The sequence below is a fragment of the Populus euphratica genome, unplaced genomic scaffold, assembly GCF_000495115.2.
Source record: "Populus euphratica unplaced genomic scaffold, PopEup_1.0 scaffold9.1, whole genome shotgun sequence".
Lineage (NCBI taxonomy): Eukaryota > Viridiplantae > Streptophyta > Magnoliopsida > Malpighiales > Salicaceae > Populus > Populus euphratica.
This window is the reverse complement of record NW_011499857.1, coordinates 2,373,690-2,391,517: the sequence shown is the minus strand read 5'-3', so window position 1 is coordinate 2,391,517 and position 17,828 is coordinate 2,373,690. Positions and strand designations below refer to the sequence as shown.

At 34.6% G+C, this 17,828-nt stretch overlaps 3 protein-coding genes across 8 annotated transcripts; 2 read left to right on the top strand and 1 right to left on the bottom strand.

The window, feature by feature from the left end:
- Positions 1-2,597: 2,597 nt before the first annotated feature.
- Positions 2,598-6,552, top strand: LOC105123781 (dynein light chain, cytoplasmic-like). 3 transcript variants are annotated; one of them, XM_011023502.1, is made up of 3 exons: positions 2,598-3,227; positions 5,863-5,985; positions 6,215-6,552. In XM_011023502.1, exons 1-3 carry the CDS (start codon positions 2,997-2,999, stop codon positions 6,368-6,370), a joined length of 510 nt encoding a protein of 169 aa, XP_011021804.1. In that variant the 5' UTR covers positions 2,598-2,996; the 3' UTR covers positions 6,371-6,552. The 3 variants fall into 3 exon arrangements, with proteins under 3 accessions (XP_011021804.1, XP_011021806.1, XP_011021807.1); XM_011023504.1 differs by lacking the exon at positions 5,863-5,985 and having other exon boundaries at positions 2,602-3,227; positions 6,197-6,552; XM_011023505.1 differs by lacking the exon at positions 5,863-5,985 and having other exon boundaries at positions 2,609-3,227.
- Positions 6,553-6,975: 423 nt separating this feature from the next.
- On the top strand, positions 6,976-9,305 carry MEE11 (RNI-like superfamily protein). Its single transcript, XM_011023500.1, has 2 exons — positions 6,976-7,619; positions 8,654-9,305. Exons 1-2 carry the CDS (start codon positions 7,194-7,196, stop codon positions 9,242-9,244), a joined length of 1,017 nt encoding a protein of 338 aa, XP_011021802.1. The 5' UTR covers positions 6,976-7,193; the 3' UTR covers positions 9,245-9,305.
- A 939-nt stretch (positions 9,306-10,244) lies between these two features.
- On the bottom strand, positions 10,245-15,906 carry LOC105123777 (glucan endo-1,3-beta-glucosidase 3-like). Of its 4 annotated transcripts, none has more exons than XM_011023497.1 (5): positions 15,457-15,905; positions 14,116-14,118; positions 11,018-12,271; positions 10,656-10,683; positions 10,245-10,476 (listed from the first exon to the last, which is right to left on the bottom strand). In XM_011023497.1, the coding sequence occupies exons 1-5, from the start codon at positions 15,512-15,514 to the stop codon at positions 10,320-10,322; spliced, it is 1,500 nt and encodes a 499-aa protein (XP_011021799.1). In that variant the 5' UTR covers positions 15,515-15,905; the 3' UTR covers positions 10,245-10,319. The 4 variants fall into 4 exon arrangements, 3 of the variants coding, with proteins under 3 accessions (XP_011021799.1, XP_011021800.1, XP_011021801.1); XR_841945.1 differs by having other exon boundaries at positions 10,415-10,476; positions 10,938-12,271; positions 15,457-15,906; XM_011023498.1 differs by lacking the exon at positions 14,116-14,118.
- Positions 15,907-17,828: the final 1,922 nt, after the last annotated feature.

Genomic DNA, 17,828 nt, shown 5'->3' with positions numbered 1-17,828 from the left:
TCGCTCCAACCCTTTTGAAAGAGTATATCTACATTGCTCTAAAAATGTTTAAGATTATGATGTTGGTTGTTTTTTTAATTTTTTTTATTTAAAAATATATTAAAATAATATTTTTAAATTATTTTTTATATTAGTATATTAACACAATCAAAAACATAAAAAATTAATCTTTAAAAAATTATTATTAATTTTGTTTATAAAACACAGTTTAGATCACAATTTTAAACGGTGCCTGATATTTAATTTACACACTGACTTAGGTCCAACTCTAATATCATATATAAGGCTCCAAGCACGAGGGGATGTTCTTGGCATGCAATGAATACTCTCGAAGTCTATATATGTAATTTCGAGTTTGAGTTATTTGTCCTCACCATTTAAAATAAAATTTTAATTACATATAATTTCACAAATCATTTCTTTAATCCAATTCAAATTTTTCTGTAATTCTGCAAATGTAAAACATAGAGCATCACAATTATGTCTTGGGCTGCCTATTTAGAGGCATGGATTCTCAAGAAGTGATCTTCTTGAGCCTTGACTGGTCGTTAGGCCTGCTGATCCGGCTTCCCATATGCAATTCGCAGGAAGCTAGGGCGGGGAGGGAAAGTCCGGGGCAGACCAGACCCGTCAAGTTCGAGAAACTTTTGGAGCCTACGAGGACCCACACCTTTCATTGCAGGACTCTCATCTTATTACAAATCCCCGCAATTGCCGTTTGTAATGTATGTACTGTTTAAGGACTTTCTCTTCAGAGGCCCCATCTCTCTTCTTTGATCGAGGGGCATTGTTTTGTTGCCGAAGCTGGTGGTGCTGAGCGTCAAGGGAAGGGAAAGTTTCTGTGGGACTGGACTTACCTAGCTACAAGACTAATGATGACCGAGACTGGTCTAAATTAGTGAAGAGTCAACTCCTTCCTCACCTCGTGATAAAAGGAAAGCCTTCTGATATCGCCTAATTTCCCAGTGCCGTCATGTTGATTACCAAAAGGCAAATTCTAGAATGCTTGCATTGACTCTACAAATTCATTTTTTGCCACAACGTGCACACGGTTTTGGAGTAGTTTTATTTATTTTTATAAATATACAAGAACTTGATAAGAATAGTCATTTTTTCCAGAGAACAAATCTCACATATAATTAGTAAATAAACAAATAAAATACTAACATGTAAAATTAAGAATTGACCAGCTATCTCCAAAGATGCCACAAGTAGCCATGAATTTGGTTACAGTTGGGAACATCCGGTCCATACAAAAAGAGCCTAGTCAAAGACATGGTAAAAAACCCTACCAGTTTACGAGCAAAAAGCTGATCAATTTCAGTGTAGAAAGCCCTGATACTGTGAGAGCAAGAGGAAGTAAGCCCTGATATTGCAAAGAGCAAGAGGAAGTTCCCTAAGCCCCGCTTTAAATTTTGATTAGGATTTCTCGGAAAGGGAAAAGAAGGCACCGCAATGTTTCTAGATGTGCAAGAGTATGGCGTGGACTCTCGGTGTTAACTCGATTATTTGTACTCGCATTCAAGCTGGTAACTTGCGCTGGATGAGGTCTACAGTATCCTTAATTATTAATATGCTCTCATAAAGCAACTGAGCTGAGTGCCGATAGCTATAATAGAACTTGTCAAATCTTGCCTGGCTTTCTAAATCCTAAAAGTAACTCTATTTTCACTCAAAATAACTAGTGATTTGGGGAAAATCTCTTCACCATTCAAATCTCCCTTCTTTTTAAGAAAAGTGTGGGTGCAAACATTAAAATACACAAACGAATTTATCACCAAAAAATCATGTAGGTTGGGGCAAGACTTGCGTTTTTGATAATTAATTAATTTTTTGATTTTAATAATTTAACTTATTTTTCATAATTAAAGTGGTTGGTGGTTGGTAAACCAGGGTAACTGATAAATAATACTTATAAAAAATTTTATTTAATAAATTTAAAAATTCTTTTATGATTAATTTTTTTTCGAGAGAAAAGTCTATAATCATTTAGAAAGAGACTTCAAAAATAAATATACAATACATAATGAAATTAAAAACATGAAGTTCAAAGGATCTCTTTTCTATTTAGAGACCATGAGTCTTATCATTTTATATAGATAAAAAATTAAAATATAATTTTTTAATGATAGTTTTACTATGGTTTATATATTAAAAAAAATATTTAACCCATTTAAAACTCATAATTCAACATAAAATGTAATAAGATTTTCAAAGTCACGTGTGTATAGATTCAATGCTTAACTAAATTTGAAAATGCTGGGTATTAACAGCTCGTTGGACCTGTATGTAACTAGTTTTAGTACTAAGTTGTATCCAAGATCTCTGAATTTAATAACTTATTAAATTTATATATACTTGAACATAGTAATTGATTGAACCTAAAAATATTAAATTATTATTTTTATTCTGATTTCTTTAAAAATAAAATCTATATAAAATAAAACATGCTATTATTCAAAAAGATTTTATTATATGTAGATCAAAATTTAAAATATCTTAACAAATAAAGCTAATATAAGATAAACATACCACGTCTTCAAAGATATTTAAATCCTATGAACCTCGAAGTAGAGTATACATATGTTTCACGAGTGCATCTCTATGTCTTTAGTGTAATATAACAATCAGGTCTGATCTTCGGCTACTCCAAACAACTGAACACATATTTGTGCGTAGGTGGGCTAAAAACTTTCCGTTGATCAAGAGTAAAAAATATATCGTACGGCGACTACAAAACTAGCTTTGTCCCCACTACGCCTAACCCAACAACGACCTGACCTGACCTCTCTCTCCTTCCTTTTAGTGAGTGTTTGGGATTCTTCTAACATTTCCTCCTTTGATACTTTCGTCTTTTCCCCCGCCTTCTCAGTCTTTTTCTCAAACACTTTGTATGCACTGACAGTAACTGCTGATTCATTTAGGCAGTTTTATGATCAATTTTTTGTTTAAGTGATGAGAGAATAAGCAAGAAATAAAAAATCAAGCAAAGTGAAATGGAGGGAGCAGAGCTGGAACTTGAGCGAAGGAGCAAGTTCTTGAGTAGTTTAATAGAGAAAAAGAAAGCCAAAGAGCATCAAGAGCAACACAGCAAGCTCAATGTTCGTGTCAGAGCTGCTGATATGTCCGTTCTTTTGCAAGACCGAGCTTTTAGGTGTGCTCGTGACCAGCTTGACTCCATGCCTGGAAAGCTTGATAGCAAACGCCTCGCTCTTGCCCTGAAAAAGGTTAGAAATTAAACAAGTTCCTTGCTTTTCCGGGTTTCGATCTTTGTTTACTCTTCAACCTTTAAAGGTTCTGGTGATTATAAATTATTTATTCTTTCGTTATTCGAGGGTTTATAGTAATGGGTATCGAGTAAATGTTGCATAGAGGCAATCCTGTTGACTGTTCAGGCTTTAAGCTGAACTTCAAATGTGCTTAAGTATGAACCTAAGTCGGCTTGTTGGTTTTTTCATGGGCGCGTTTAGTGTAGCTTAATGGCCACTGAGTAAATTTTGAGTATAGGTGGTCCTATTGAATGTGCCATTGCTTAAAGTGAAAAATGGTTGGGTCCTTTTTATGCTGCTGGGTTCTAATCTTTAATTTGGGTATGGTTTACTCTGATTATTAAAATCGGAACCCCTTATGTGAAGAGGAAAGTGTTTGGCACGTGGTCCCATCTTGCAGCCGTGTTAGATTTTTTCTGCTTCCATTATGAAACAGCCAAACTGAGGATAATGGTTTGAATCTTGTCAGTAGTGTGTGTATAGAAACTGCAAGTACAGGTGGCCCTATTGATCATTTGTGTTGTTAATTCTTAATATAAAATTCACTGGCTTTATTTTTATTCTTGATCGCGAAGTTGGTCTGAACCCATTATTTTTTACCAACTATTTGCTTGATTCTACTGAAAGTATGAATTCCTTAGATTCCAAAGAAATTGAAGTTGTGCAACCATATGTATTGAGTTAATCTTTATAATATTTAGTTATTTACTCAGTCTAATCGAGCCAAAAAGGTAACACCTGTCTCGTAACAAATTAGAATAACCAAATAAATAATACATTGCTGGTTCAATTATTTTCTTGCTTTAGATTTTCTTTTGCTTGATTGCCAGTCTGATTAGCTTCTCTGAATCACTAATTGCATGTGTTCAGAGGGAAGGGAATTGCGTGAATCTGAATATGGGTTTTCCATCAACTTACCCGCCGTAATTTAGTTCTGTTGGAGGACAAATTTGACTTTTCTCTCTTAATTGAGGGTGGAGTTGAGAGTCTTGATACTTTGGATTACCGATACATGATACATAATTTTAGTCAAATTATAACTATATGCAAATTTTGTTGCAGAATTATTTCATTAAATGTACGAGAAAAAATAGAAATACCTGGATGGTTTTCATACAGGTCGTGTTTAGAATAGTAAAAGGGATCCAACCTGCTGATAACCTGGCACCTTTATGATCCCAGGAAACCTGAGAAAACTAGCAACTGGATTGCTTGCTGTTTAGACGTTCTATATATAGGGTATCTAAATCCTATTAAACTGCTAAAGAGTTCTTAGAATTTGTACATATTAAGAGAGCAAAGCATTCTCACAACTCAGTGTTCAGCAGAATTCTTGGATATGAAATAGGGGCTACCCATGAGGGCAGGTCCAAGTCCAATATCACTTAAGAAAGGAGTTACAACTCCCTTATGAACTGTCTAGAAGCAGTTTTAGGTCAGTTTTTGAAAAGGAAAAAGTAATATAGAAAAAATACGCTTGTTATTTCTCTGTCAAGGTTCTCTAAATTGTGGATGGCACTTGAATTGTGGAAATTGCGTGTTCTTTCCTCTATGATTGCGTGCTAAGCCTTTAAGCAAGTAAAATAACAATGATCTTGGAACTTCTGCAAACTCCACTGCTCGGAGTAGATGTAACCTAGATTTGTTTTATTGCTTCATTGGTAACAGAGCTATCTATGGTTATTACAAGAAGAAACAAGAGAAAAGAGATGAATGCACTGTCATGGTAGCAAAATAGAAGGTGTAAATGTTGAAATATAAGGCATATTGACTCCTCAGGCCTAAGCTTGTTTTTTTTTTTTCCTGTTCTTATCCGGGTATCCTTGCATCCTTTTTTAAAGAGTGAGACTAGTACTGTTCGGAGTTCTTGGCTGTCCCTTCAAATAAGTACGCTTCCTGAGGATCAAACTTGTGTTCTCATCTTTGTAGGGATATAGCATTAACTGCTACACCAACACTTCATTGGTACTATCAATTGCATAGGTCTCTTGCAGTTGATGTTAGCCTAGGCAGCTCTTGCAAGCCAGATGTTCTCCTGTTCAAACTAGAACTTTGTCACTTGCATTTCTCGGGGATATAGTAACTTATACCTGCTCATTTGTTTCCAGATTTCTGACACTTAAGCATTACACCAAAGCATCCAGCAGTGAATTTTGCTAGATTTACTTCTTTCTCAGTCTCTTTAATTTTCCTTTTACCTCTACCAGAACACCTGCTTGTATGCAATCATTATCCACATCAAACATGGAAATTACCTATTAGATTTCTTTTAAGAAGCAAACTTTTGTATGATAAACGAAAAGAAAATTGGAAGCTGGAAAATGGAAAATGGGGAGAGAAAGAAACAGCTATTTATAAGTTGGAATGTGAGAACACAAGAAAAGAAAAATTGGCAGATTCCATCATCTTTGAAATATGGTAATGTTTCCTGTTTGATGCCAGCCTCAATGATTCTCGATAACCTTTTACACATGGAAATGTTATTTCTATCTATCTTGCATCAATTTATTTTGACAAGTCAAGCAGTTAATAGACCTGGATAAAATAAGCCAAAGATCAAGTTTCTAGACTAATCATTGCTAGTGGAACATAGCTATTGCACACGTGTGCGCATGTTACTCGGATTGAATTTTCTAGAGATGCCAGGGGAGCTGGGAGGGAAAAAATGACACCTGGCAAACTTCAACTTGGAAGAGCGAATTGGCCCATACCACAGGTGGTTTTTTATAATTTCCCTTTGGATTATTTTGGCACACTGCTTTTAAAGAAGGCCTTTGATGTTTAAATACAAGAAAACATAGATAGGCGAATGTCCGCTGTCCTCTGTCCTTTCGTTACCTAAGAGATAATGATGATAATTTAAGATTGAATTTATGGAAATTGCTCTAGGAAGTGCCGTTTAACAATAACGATCTAACAGATCACAGTTTTTACTGGTTTGCCAGGAATTTGATGCTGCATATGGTCCAGCTTGGCACTGCATTGTTGGAACTAGCTTTGGTTCATATGTTACTCATTCCACAGGAGGCTTCTTGTATTTTTCGATTGACAAGTTTTACATCCTTCTCTTTAGGACTGCTGTCGAACCTTTAGACCGTTGACAGTTTACAAATTTTGAGTTTCAAGCTTTTCTATGTTGTTATTGATATCGTACCTTTGATTTGCCAGTTTGTGTAAAATTACCGGCTAAGATTATAGTTTCTGTTATTTTTCCAGCTGTATAACACTCCTCATCATAAGAGCACAAGAGATTGGTATTTGGTCCTCTTTTACTATTTTTTTTGCTGCATTATGTTCTCTCCATTACAAATTAATTAAACCAGGCAGAAAGCATTGTATCTTCGGTCCAGTATATTTGTCAAGGATTCTCATTTCTCATGCTTTAGATATTTATTATGAGTTAATACATTTAACTTCTACATGTTATCTGGCAACACAAAACGATGATATTTTTGGACAGCGGATCCTCTCACTAGCAATTTCACTTGCAAAAAATCACAAGTACAGATGAACGCCTTTAAGATACGAAATTCCTGGGAAGTCAACTAGCCTATCCTTTATTTTGATTACGGAAACTACCAAATTATAGCTATTGGCTCGTATGAAATTGCCACGGATCTGTGCAAATGTTGTCTTTGTTATGCTTGCATAGGTGGACCTACGATAATTTGGATTCTTGCGGTCATTTGCTTAGCAAGCAAGAAATGAACAGATTTTGACAGAGTCAAATGACTGGAAGTTGCAATTACAATTGTGCGGTTCGCATTGCTTTACGTATGTGTAATGTTACTCTGTTCCAAAACTCTTCTCTCTTTATTTTTCTTGTCTGGCTGTGTCATCGTTTTACACCTCTTTCCTTGAACTCTCTCCCTTTATAAATTATCTTTTGAACTCAAATCACAATATTTGAGCTTGATTGGGGACATGGGGATTTTACATTATGTAGAGAACAAAATGCATGAAAGTAAAGAATACTTTATGCAGCCTCTGCAAATTCTGTCCACTTTTTTTTCTCATCTTGGTTCCAAAAATAGAAATACAAGCCGAGAGGTGGAACCAGGGCCACCTCATGAGGCTCTATTTTTTGTCCTGGCTTACCTCGACGTATTGGACCTTCTTGTCATGAGTGAAGTTTGCATGCCACTCAGAGATGCAGTGAGCAAAGATGTATTACCATGGCGGAATATCATCATTGAAAGGCCTTTGAACTCGAGATTGTCTGATGAGATTCTGGTGCAAATCACTTCGAAGGCACATGGCAGACTCAGAACTTTGGCTCTCATAAACTGTTTCAAGATCACAGATGATGGCCTTCAAACTGTCATTGAGAAAAATCATTTAATCAGTAAGGTATGATTACCAGGATGGACCTTCTTTTGTTTTTTATATCCCTTTTTTTTTAATGATGATTAAATTGATTTTCTTCCACTGCCGTTCTCTTTCGCTTTGCTATTTTAGCCACAGAGAGAGAGAGAGAGTTTCGATGCTTGCCACCGTTTTTCTAACAACTAATTATCTAGGTTAAGGTGGGCATGGATAAGATATGTTTGGAGGGGATTGCATTTTCATTTAAAGCAAAAGATACCTAATTTTATCAAAATAATAAGTGGACGATATTGACTTGAAACAGTTCAAGGATAGTGAGTGGCTTCCTGAGGTAAAAAAAGAACTTAAGTAATTCAATTGAATTGTATATTTTTGGTCGATGGAATAAGTAGATTGAGTGACTTGCTGTGAACCAAGTTGAAATCCCATGAAATATTTCTGCTTGTACTTTTATTTTTTTCAATTGAAATAGCTTCAATTGATAAATTTACTGCAGTTGCGAAAACTCGTTGAAAAATAAGAAGATATTGCGAATGACTAGCTGTCTTTAGATACAGAAACAAAGTGTATCATGAATGTTCAAGGCCCAACACCAGTACTTTTTTTTTTTTTTGAATTTGAGGAAATTTTATTTTTTTTAAAATATATTTTATGAGTACAGTGAGCAAATAAAATCTTGATTATTTTAAATTTTTATAAAAAATATATATTTTAATTCAAATTTAAAATTTACTATATAGATTTCAAATCTTTTACCCATGTTACGCTACTTGAGGACCCAACACCAGTACTCGTGCAACAAATATATGTAAATCACCAAAGTAGTAAAGCACTAACCCAATGGTTAGACCGCTTGCTCTTATGAATGTACTAGTTTGACTTGGGAGGTGGCGCGTCTTTAAAATGATCGGAGAAATAACTTAGTCTCAACAGACACTAAAGCTGGTTCAAGAATATCCATAATTTTGAATAAAAAGGAAGGAAGCACTTTTTTTTGTGGAACAGAAAGCATTCAGGTAAATCCTCATTATTATTATTTTTCTTGTCTTCTGGCTCAGCTCCACGTACCCGGATGCTCTGGCTTAACCCCTGAGGGAATCATAAGAACTGTGAAGACACTATCCCAACATCACAACAGCTTAGAGAGTTTACAGATAAACGGTATCCACGACCTAAAGAAAGAACACCTGGAAACAATTTCATCTCATCTTCAAATCAACCCACCGCAGCAAAAGCCACGGCCTATCCTGTATCATCACCATAGCAGTTCCTTAACATCAAGAAACGAAGAAAGTAGCCGCATGATTGATGTGGATATCTGTCCAAAGTGCAATGAAGTAAGAACAGTTTTCGACTGCCCGAGGGCGACCAGCAAGAGTGGGAGAGAGGAGTCATTCACCCATTGTAGAGGATGCTACTTTTGCATTAGTAGGTGTGAAGAGTGCGGACAATGTGTGGATGATGAAGAACTGGAAGAGACTCTTTGTTTTGGTATTTTGTGTACAGATTGTTGGCTTCTTCTTCCAAAATGTTGTTTCTGCAATCAGGCATACTGTAAGCAACATGAGAATCAGCAGCGCAGTCTTCCAGACAGTACTGGGTTTCTATGTGACCTTTGTAACGAGAAACTCGAAATTTATGGGGATTAGAGTAGTGATATTCAATAATATGTTGAGATAGAAATCTTCAAACTTATGGCAGCTTTCTCTACATTATATTTCATATACATGAATCCATACAGTAGGTTATCGAAATGATAGTTTTGATGTGACTCTCAGCTTCTCGTTTCAGGTTTTTATAAATAATGAATCTTATATCCTACTTTTTATAAATAATGAATCTTATATCCTACTTTTTATAAATAATGAATCTTATATCCTACTTGGCAACCCTTTATACCAGTCATTGCCAAAGTTTGAACGAGGTGAAAGCACGTAAGAGCGGGGCTAAAAAGTGCGTTTAACTCATGAACTTTAAAGCTTTTATACAAGGTTCGTCAACTTTAAATCCTTGATTTTGGTCTCCCAACTATTATTTTTTAACAAAAAATTTTCATGCAACTCACCATTTACCCTAAACTAAAATTGACAGTGGATTTTGACTCGCATGTTTCTCAAAAAAGAAACAAAAATTATAGATATATTGAAAAAAAAATTGAGAAAAACAAACAAACAAATGGAAGGATTCTTAAGAGGGAACAAAAAACAATTGATGGGAACAAAAAATTGAAATAAATAATCTATTTTCATAAAGAAAAACTTGATAAGCGATCCTCGGAATGTCACGCATGAGTCGCAGTTTTGACCAAAAGGCCTACAAGAATTGTGCAGCAAAACCATTTGACTTTGCACTACTGGGAACGACGTTTGACCTGAAAATCACCACGCTACCTATCAGAAATTGAACACATCACAAATCCAGTTCAAAGAATACATATTCTGCCCTAAAAAGATACAACTTTACAATAATCATCCAGAGTTCTTCTTGCTGGTCTATAAAAAAAATCCAAATTCACCAACTCATGTTTAAAAAACTACTCCGTGGCTATATGACCAATCAACCTCGCCACCCCCTTAAATCCTCTCCAGGAAAACCAAAATCGACTCCTCTCCAGGAAAACCAAAATTGGGCGTGCCGCAAGTTGTCTGATGGCATAAAAAAACAAATGTTTTGAATGATTCCATTGCTATCCAAGGGTTACAACTGATACAAATGCACAAAGTTTTACAAGCAAACCACGCTCATTAGTAAAACACCTATAATCACAGAGGTTGTGACAGAACCAGCACCATAGAAATATATGGAATGGCAACCAGATGTCGATGAATTTGAAGACGGCGCCAGAGAAGTTGTATTTGGGAAGGTGCCATTTCTTCCAGCACTACATTAACATAAAAAAGCAGAGTAAAGAAATGTCAGCAAACTACTCTTGGCAATCTGACGTATCCAAAACAAGAGTTGTGAAATGCAGTGCAAAGAGAATTAGACAGACGAGTGGAAAATAGCAACAAGAAACAAAAATCAGGCCTTTAAATCAATTGTACAAGCTTTAGTTTATACCTTCCAGGAAATATACAGGAATCATGACCTGCAGAAGTAAAAGAAAATAAGAAACTCCATATGCAATAAGAAAACAACAAGGGAATAGACAAGCAACAAAAACCTTTCTCACTTGTACAAGCATCTCTAGCAAACAAAGAAAAACCCAATCTAGCAGTTTCGAGAATTAAACACCCTAAATCATTAACAGGCATGACCAATTATTTTTGCAGTGGAGTAGCTTTTATGCAAGACGAACACTTACTGCAAAGTTAGTATACCCATTACCCAATTAATGCTCACCAAGTAACTCATATCCCCACTGTAATATAGTTGGTTGTTTTCTTCTCAAATCCTATTTTGCTGGAACTATAATTGCTTACTTGGGTCACTGGTGGTGATGGTGGCTGCCCCTTTAAAATCACAAGTGCCAGGAGACTTGGCCATTTTCTGGAAATAAGCATTGAAAGCATATGTTGAATGAGCAACAACATTATCTGGCTCATAGCATGGCTGCCCTTGTAACAAGAACGAGCAATCAACTTTCCCAGGTCCACAAGCCCAATCAAGAGCTGCCTGTAGCATCTTTGGGTCAGCACCTTCCTTTGCAACACAAAAGGTTTGGTTTGTGGTGTCATTTGCAAGTAAAGTACCAGCACCAGTCAAGTGTAAGGTATAAACTGGCATGCCGCTGGCATCAAAAAGCCCCCAGTTCTTTTCAGAGACTGGCCCGGGTCTCAGATCCTCATTATAGAGCTCATAAATATATGTACTAACCACAATCCTAGGATGTTTGGGAGTGCCTGTGTTATTAAGCACATGCCTAATCAAGTTGCTGTTGTAAGTGTTAGCATTGTCAAGTGTAGCATCTGGCTCAGATGAGTCACCTTTGGATGGCCAGCCAGACTCAGTCACAAAAATAGGGATTTTGGTGAAGTTCAGATAGGACATTGAAAAATATGCTGCATCAACAATGGCATCAAAGACGTTAGTGTAATGAAGGAGTGTATTAGCATCCACAGCTTCCTTGTTAGGAGGGAGGGGACGGAAAAGCGCATAGTCCAACGGGATCACACCATTTGATTGCATGTAATCGTAGTATGGATATACATTTAGCATAAAGTATGACCCAGTGGACTGCAAAAATTTAAGCAAGGGAACCATGACTGGATCCCAAGAGCGATTAAAGAAGGCTTGGGAAGGAGGGAAAGAGTCAAGGATGATAGAAGAAGACTGAGGGGTAGAGACTTTAATTTGGCCATCAAGATTGGAGGCAACAAGGGCAGAATGGATAAACTTCAAGGCAGAGACCAGGACAGGGGCAGCATTTGGGAGCGTAGTAAGGATTTCAGATCCAACTGCAATGGCTGTGATGTTGGTGGCAGGGACATGGGCTATTACATTGCGAGCAACCCAGTTGGCTGCAGTGGCATTCGATTGACCAATGCCAAGAAGCTGCTCATTGGGAACTGAAACAGTTACACGGATGCCTGTGTTGGCAAGTGCACGGAGCATGGCTCGGTCTGCATCATAAAGCCTGACATGTCGAATGTTTTGAGCCTTAAGAAGGGCTACCACCTGAGTTGGACTTGGCATGTCAGAGACTGCTGTGCCAATATTCACACCAATGAAGGCATCTGGTAAACAAGAGAGAGAAAAAAGTTTCAACAGTAGGATTTAGACAAGCAAATTGTCTTTGTTGATAGAAAAGATTTCATCTTCATCAAACCACTAAAAGTTTCAGTAACTATATTATGAAATATGAACACGGACATTGCAAAACTATGTTCAGAAAGACTATCAATCCTTGGCCAGAGAAAATCTGAAACAAACAAGGGAAGAACTCATTTTGACATTCAAGAGATAATAGTCAGGCATTGAAAATAGCTTCTATACACTCAGACACAGTGTGGAAACTGTAGCTCATTTGGCACCAGTCAGGTAGATATCCATGATCATCAACGCATTGTGTGCCTTATTTATGACCCATACACAACGCATTCAGAATACAAGTATTAACAGTAGACATGGTTGCTTAATAATGGAGGCAAAATCTAAAAGTAAACTAAAAGGAAATATAAATGCAGAATTAACTCCTTTCTACAGCGACAGCATCTAGTAATTTAACCATACCAATTCCTAAAAATGGGATCAAATTAGTCCCACTAATCCCAATCCAGTTTGGAATCACCATAATAAAAACCAACACTTTCCTTATTGAGCAAAACTTAAGATAGCACCACCAAATAATGGGGGCCCACACGTACCTCTCATGCTGAATCATGTACATGACTGTTAAATTGCAGATTGTATTTATCTACTTTGTACATCTATACATAGTATCCATTGATTATCTAAATGAAAAGGCATTGTAAATATAAACATCATTATTTGTCTTCTTTTCAGAGCTCCCTCAGACTTAAAAGCATTATGAAGGGTAAACTATATATTTACCCTTTTGGATTCATTAATATTTCTACTTCTACCTCCATACTTTAAAGTTTCCTGATAAACGTTTGCTTTTTTTCATACTTTGTATCGTCTTTTATTATTTTTCCCATTATAACTCCCATGCATATTAAGCATCTAGAAAAAAGTTCCAAAAAATCTCAAAAATCAAATTCAGAAGTAGGCTATTTAATGGTTAATGGTAACATAGCAACTTTTCACTTTTCAGGAACTATAAGGGTAAGGTTGAAAAAAATTTAAACCATAGGAATAGAAGTGGAACATTGATAAATCCATAAGGCAAAAGTGAACTTTGCGTACCAGGAAACCATTTATGGAATTACAGCTTTATCCTTTCCATTGTAAAGAGAGATTGTTGACTCTGTCTAGAATGCATCATGCCATTGTTAACCTGAAAACAGACACTTCTACTACTTCTTCTAAGCTTAGGTAAAATATTTAAGATTCTATATATTATTCTAGAACTTAGAGAGGTTAATGAATTATAATCAACAAAACATTTGTTTATTGAGTAACACATTATTTGAGTTCCTTTATTAAAAAAAATGTTATTTGAGGTGGGTTACACTATGTAGTGAGTCATTGGACATTTGATGTGCATTCACCATGTACATGTAGGGGTGACAATTTAACACGAACCTGGTGGAAATGACCCTGAATGGATGGAATTTTTTATAGTTGCCTTACCCAATAGGTAATGAATAAAATATGAATAAGAATATTCACAAATGTGATCCAAACTCAACTCAACATAAATATAGCCCACCATTAACATAACACACAAACACATGTATAAGATTTATAATATCGCCATTTAATATATATGTATACATATCTCAAATATATATTACTCTTTTATTTTATGTTGAATAATAAATAGCATTTAAATAGTGATTACTCGAATAAATACCTGAAATTCAATGGATAGAGTATGAATATCTAAATTTTTTATCCAATGGTTAATGGATAAGATATGGATATAGTAGAAACCCGACTCATGGATACCCATTACCATCTTTACAAGGTCATTTTGAGCTTGCTGCATGAAGAGATGCAGGTTCTGCTTTAAAACTATAAATAATATAAAATAGCAAATGGTGTCTAGTAAATAAATGACACATCACATAATTTATGTAACACTGCCCTCGTAACTTTGATCATGATTAAGCCTTGCACTTAGTAGACCATCATCAACTTCAAAATTTTCCCAAATATCAAATCTCTAGACATTGAAGGGGAATGAGGATGACTTCTACAATATCCTGACATTCAGATCTACAATCAGGATGACTTCTATAACAAAAAAAGAGCTCTGGGCAGGAATAAAACAGCTAGGGAGGTGATTGCTTTTGCATACTATATACATCCACTGCCCACTGGGGGTGTACAATGCTGTAGTGGAATACATGTCTGCAACAGGTTGTGGTGCTAGTAGCAAAATAATAACAATATCCTTGGAAAGAGATTTCTAGGATTCCAACTCATCCAACACAAGATGCTTTTGCATCCTCATGCTAAGGGTTTTTTGGTCCTACAGCGTATTTAGTAGAAACACAGAATATGCTAGTTAAAGGACTGCCGCTGGGAAGCAACATGGTAGAGATGCCCCCATTAAAAGAGAGGTTTGAGATGAGATCAGAGGTTTTCAACTAAGGTAAAGATTTTTATGCAGAGGCTTCTACTTTGATAGCAACAAATGAAAATCAAATGGAATGAATATCTTTCAACATAAATGCCATCCTTTTCTTATACAGGTTTCAAGAAACAGACCTGCAATGAAGTAGAAGGAAATTTATTGACTAATTAGTACACTAACCTGCAAATTCAACCAAATAGCACCTATTTTATTGCAAACTTAAATTATAGTACAAATAATCCTATCTTCCTGTTCAGACTAATCACTGAAAACCAAGCTGGTGTCACATAGTAATAGTGATAATACTAATAAAAATAATAATAATAAGAAGAAGAATACTATTTCAAACGAAAAAACTTCAACTATTAAGTAGAGATAACTGAAAAACAGCAAAAATTAAAAAAAAAAAAAAAAGATACCCAGCAAAGGCACACGAAAACTTAACTGGAGAACTACAAGAAAGAACTTGAAAAGAAAGGGGAATCGAGGTAAACAGAGAAAGAAAGAAAAAAGGCAAACAGGTAGAATAGAATGGCAACTAATGCCTCCAAATCATTGTTTCAAGAATAAAAATGAATTAAAATAAGCTACCTAAGAGGACTGAGCTGCAGCGAATAATAAAGATAAAGAGGATGAAACCAGAATAAACCAAGCAGATTAGAGAATCAATACAAGAAAAAGCAATAAAACCATGAAAGCACAAAGAAAGAAGCTTACCATCATCAGCAGAAACAACAGGCACCGTCAAAAAGAAAAGCAGGAGCAGCAGAGCCATTGAATCTTCCGTCACAAATTAAATGTTCTATACCTTGAAAAAACCACAAAAACCCAGAAAGGAAATGTATTAGGGGACCAATCCGAAAGACACTAGAAGAAAACAAAAAAGAGCCCGCAGAGACAAGGTAGAGAGAGAAAAGTTTGCTCCTTTTGAGGTCTCTCTCTATCGTGGGAAATGTTTTTGAACAAAACGAAGATGTGCTTCGTTTAGTTTAGTTTAATTTAGTTTAATTTAGTTGTGCACTAAAGAGACAGAGCGTGTGGGCAGGGTTTGTTTACTCCGGCATTTCCTTCAATGCCTTTTGATTTGACCTCCTCGAGTGGTTTCTTTCTTTTCATAACCATTTCTATTTTCTAGAATAGCTTAATTATTATAACTTCAAATGTAGTCGTGGTGTTCTACAAGTATGGTTATATATATATATATATATATATATATATATATATATATATATATATGCGCATTCTTTCCATCAATTTGATGCATTTGATAAGAGATAAATTTTCTTAAATATCATTTTAAAATTCGAATTAAAAAATCAATTAAGAGATTGAACTTCCTTTACCACTGGAAAAACTAAAAGCACTAGTCTACAAACAACATGTTTATTCGTACTGGTATTGATTACTTAAGTGTCGGATACTGGATGGCTGAGATTGAGCGAAGGTACATGTTAAACTGTGAGGATAGCAACTTTGCTTCAAATTGTATGGAGAGAGGTGTGGCTGCAGGCTTTTAATGGCATTGGAGAGGGGCTTCACTTCACGGTCTACGAGGAGAGTTCCGGTGCTGACGTGGAGATGAGCTGGATTCGATCAACGGTCATATTCCAAGTAGAAAGTGCACCCTTGTCTTTATTGCTAGAGTTATGCCGTGGTCGGGTTTTTTTTAGAAGAAATAAATATACAAGTTTTTTCAATATTTTTTTATATATAAAATTTTCAATCACAAATATAAATAACTATATATATGTATATATATTTAATTAAATAAATTAATATCTGATAAAAAATAAGCAACACTGGTCATGCACTCATTTATATCTAGTATCCTTGTTTTTTACAATATTTTTTTTTTCAATAAAGCAATTACTCATACTAATAAAAGATAAAAAAATATTATTAAAAAAATACATTAAATTAAATAATAAAATGCAACTATCAAATAATTTATTATTGAAAAATATAACTAGAAAAATAAAAAATAAAAAATAAAAAAATATGGATTAACTCGTTAACATTATGACCATGAGCACATGGTTAGGATAAACTCGTAAAGAGTTAAGTGGAAAGAAAATCATAAAGATTAATTTCTAAAAAAAATATATTAAATATTAAAATTAAAAAAAAACAATGAAACAAGATTCATAATAAAAAGAGGGGTTAACCTTCAAAACCGGTTATAGGTTGCATGGAAGATAAACCCAAAAATCAATAAAGCAAGATTCTCAATTAAAAAAAAAGAAAAGCTTAGTGATGAAACAATGAAAAAAAAAGCAAATAAAAAAATCAAGTCAATCTAGGATTGGAATAATCCCGTGTAAAGAAAAATAAAGAAAAAACATGAAAACCAATTAAAAATAAACAAATTTAAAGGATAAAATTAAAAATAAATTATTTTTATAAAAAAGACCTAAAAATAAAAGTTAATACATATTACCCTTCAAAACTCGTAATCTTATTCATGATGGTAGAATTAACCCTGTAAAAAAAATTATCAAAAGAATTGGGACTAAGTTTGATATTAAAATTAAATCAAACAAAACAAAAAAAATAATTATAAAAAGATAAAAAAACATATAAAAAATAAAAACTAAAAATTAAACTAAATATACAAAATAAATAATAGGAGACCTTACATTTTATCAAATGCAAGAGAAAGAAAAAATATATATAAAAATAATTAATTAAAATTTAACCAGAACTCCACCACATATACAAGTCACATCATACATAAAGATTATTGATGTGCTTCCAACACCATCTTTAAAGGTGGTGTTTAGATATCGTCGCATGTACTATCCAGATAACATGGGGTGTCATGCACTTGTTATGCGTGTTTGGTATATATTAATATTTTTTTTAATTAATCTTTGAATAAATATAAAAAAATGAAATTTGAATAAAGCTCTTTACCAACTGAATATTAAAAAAAATTATGGAAATAACAAAACACTCATGCCAATTGGTGAATAGGACATAATTTTTTGGTGAATAAGACATAATTTTTTAGGGTAATCTAGTTAATTTATTGTGCAAAAAAAAGAAGATAAAAACACTCTTTAAAACAACCTTTATTTATTTTTTATTCA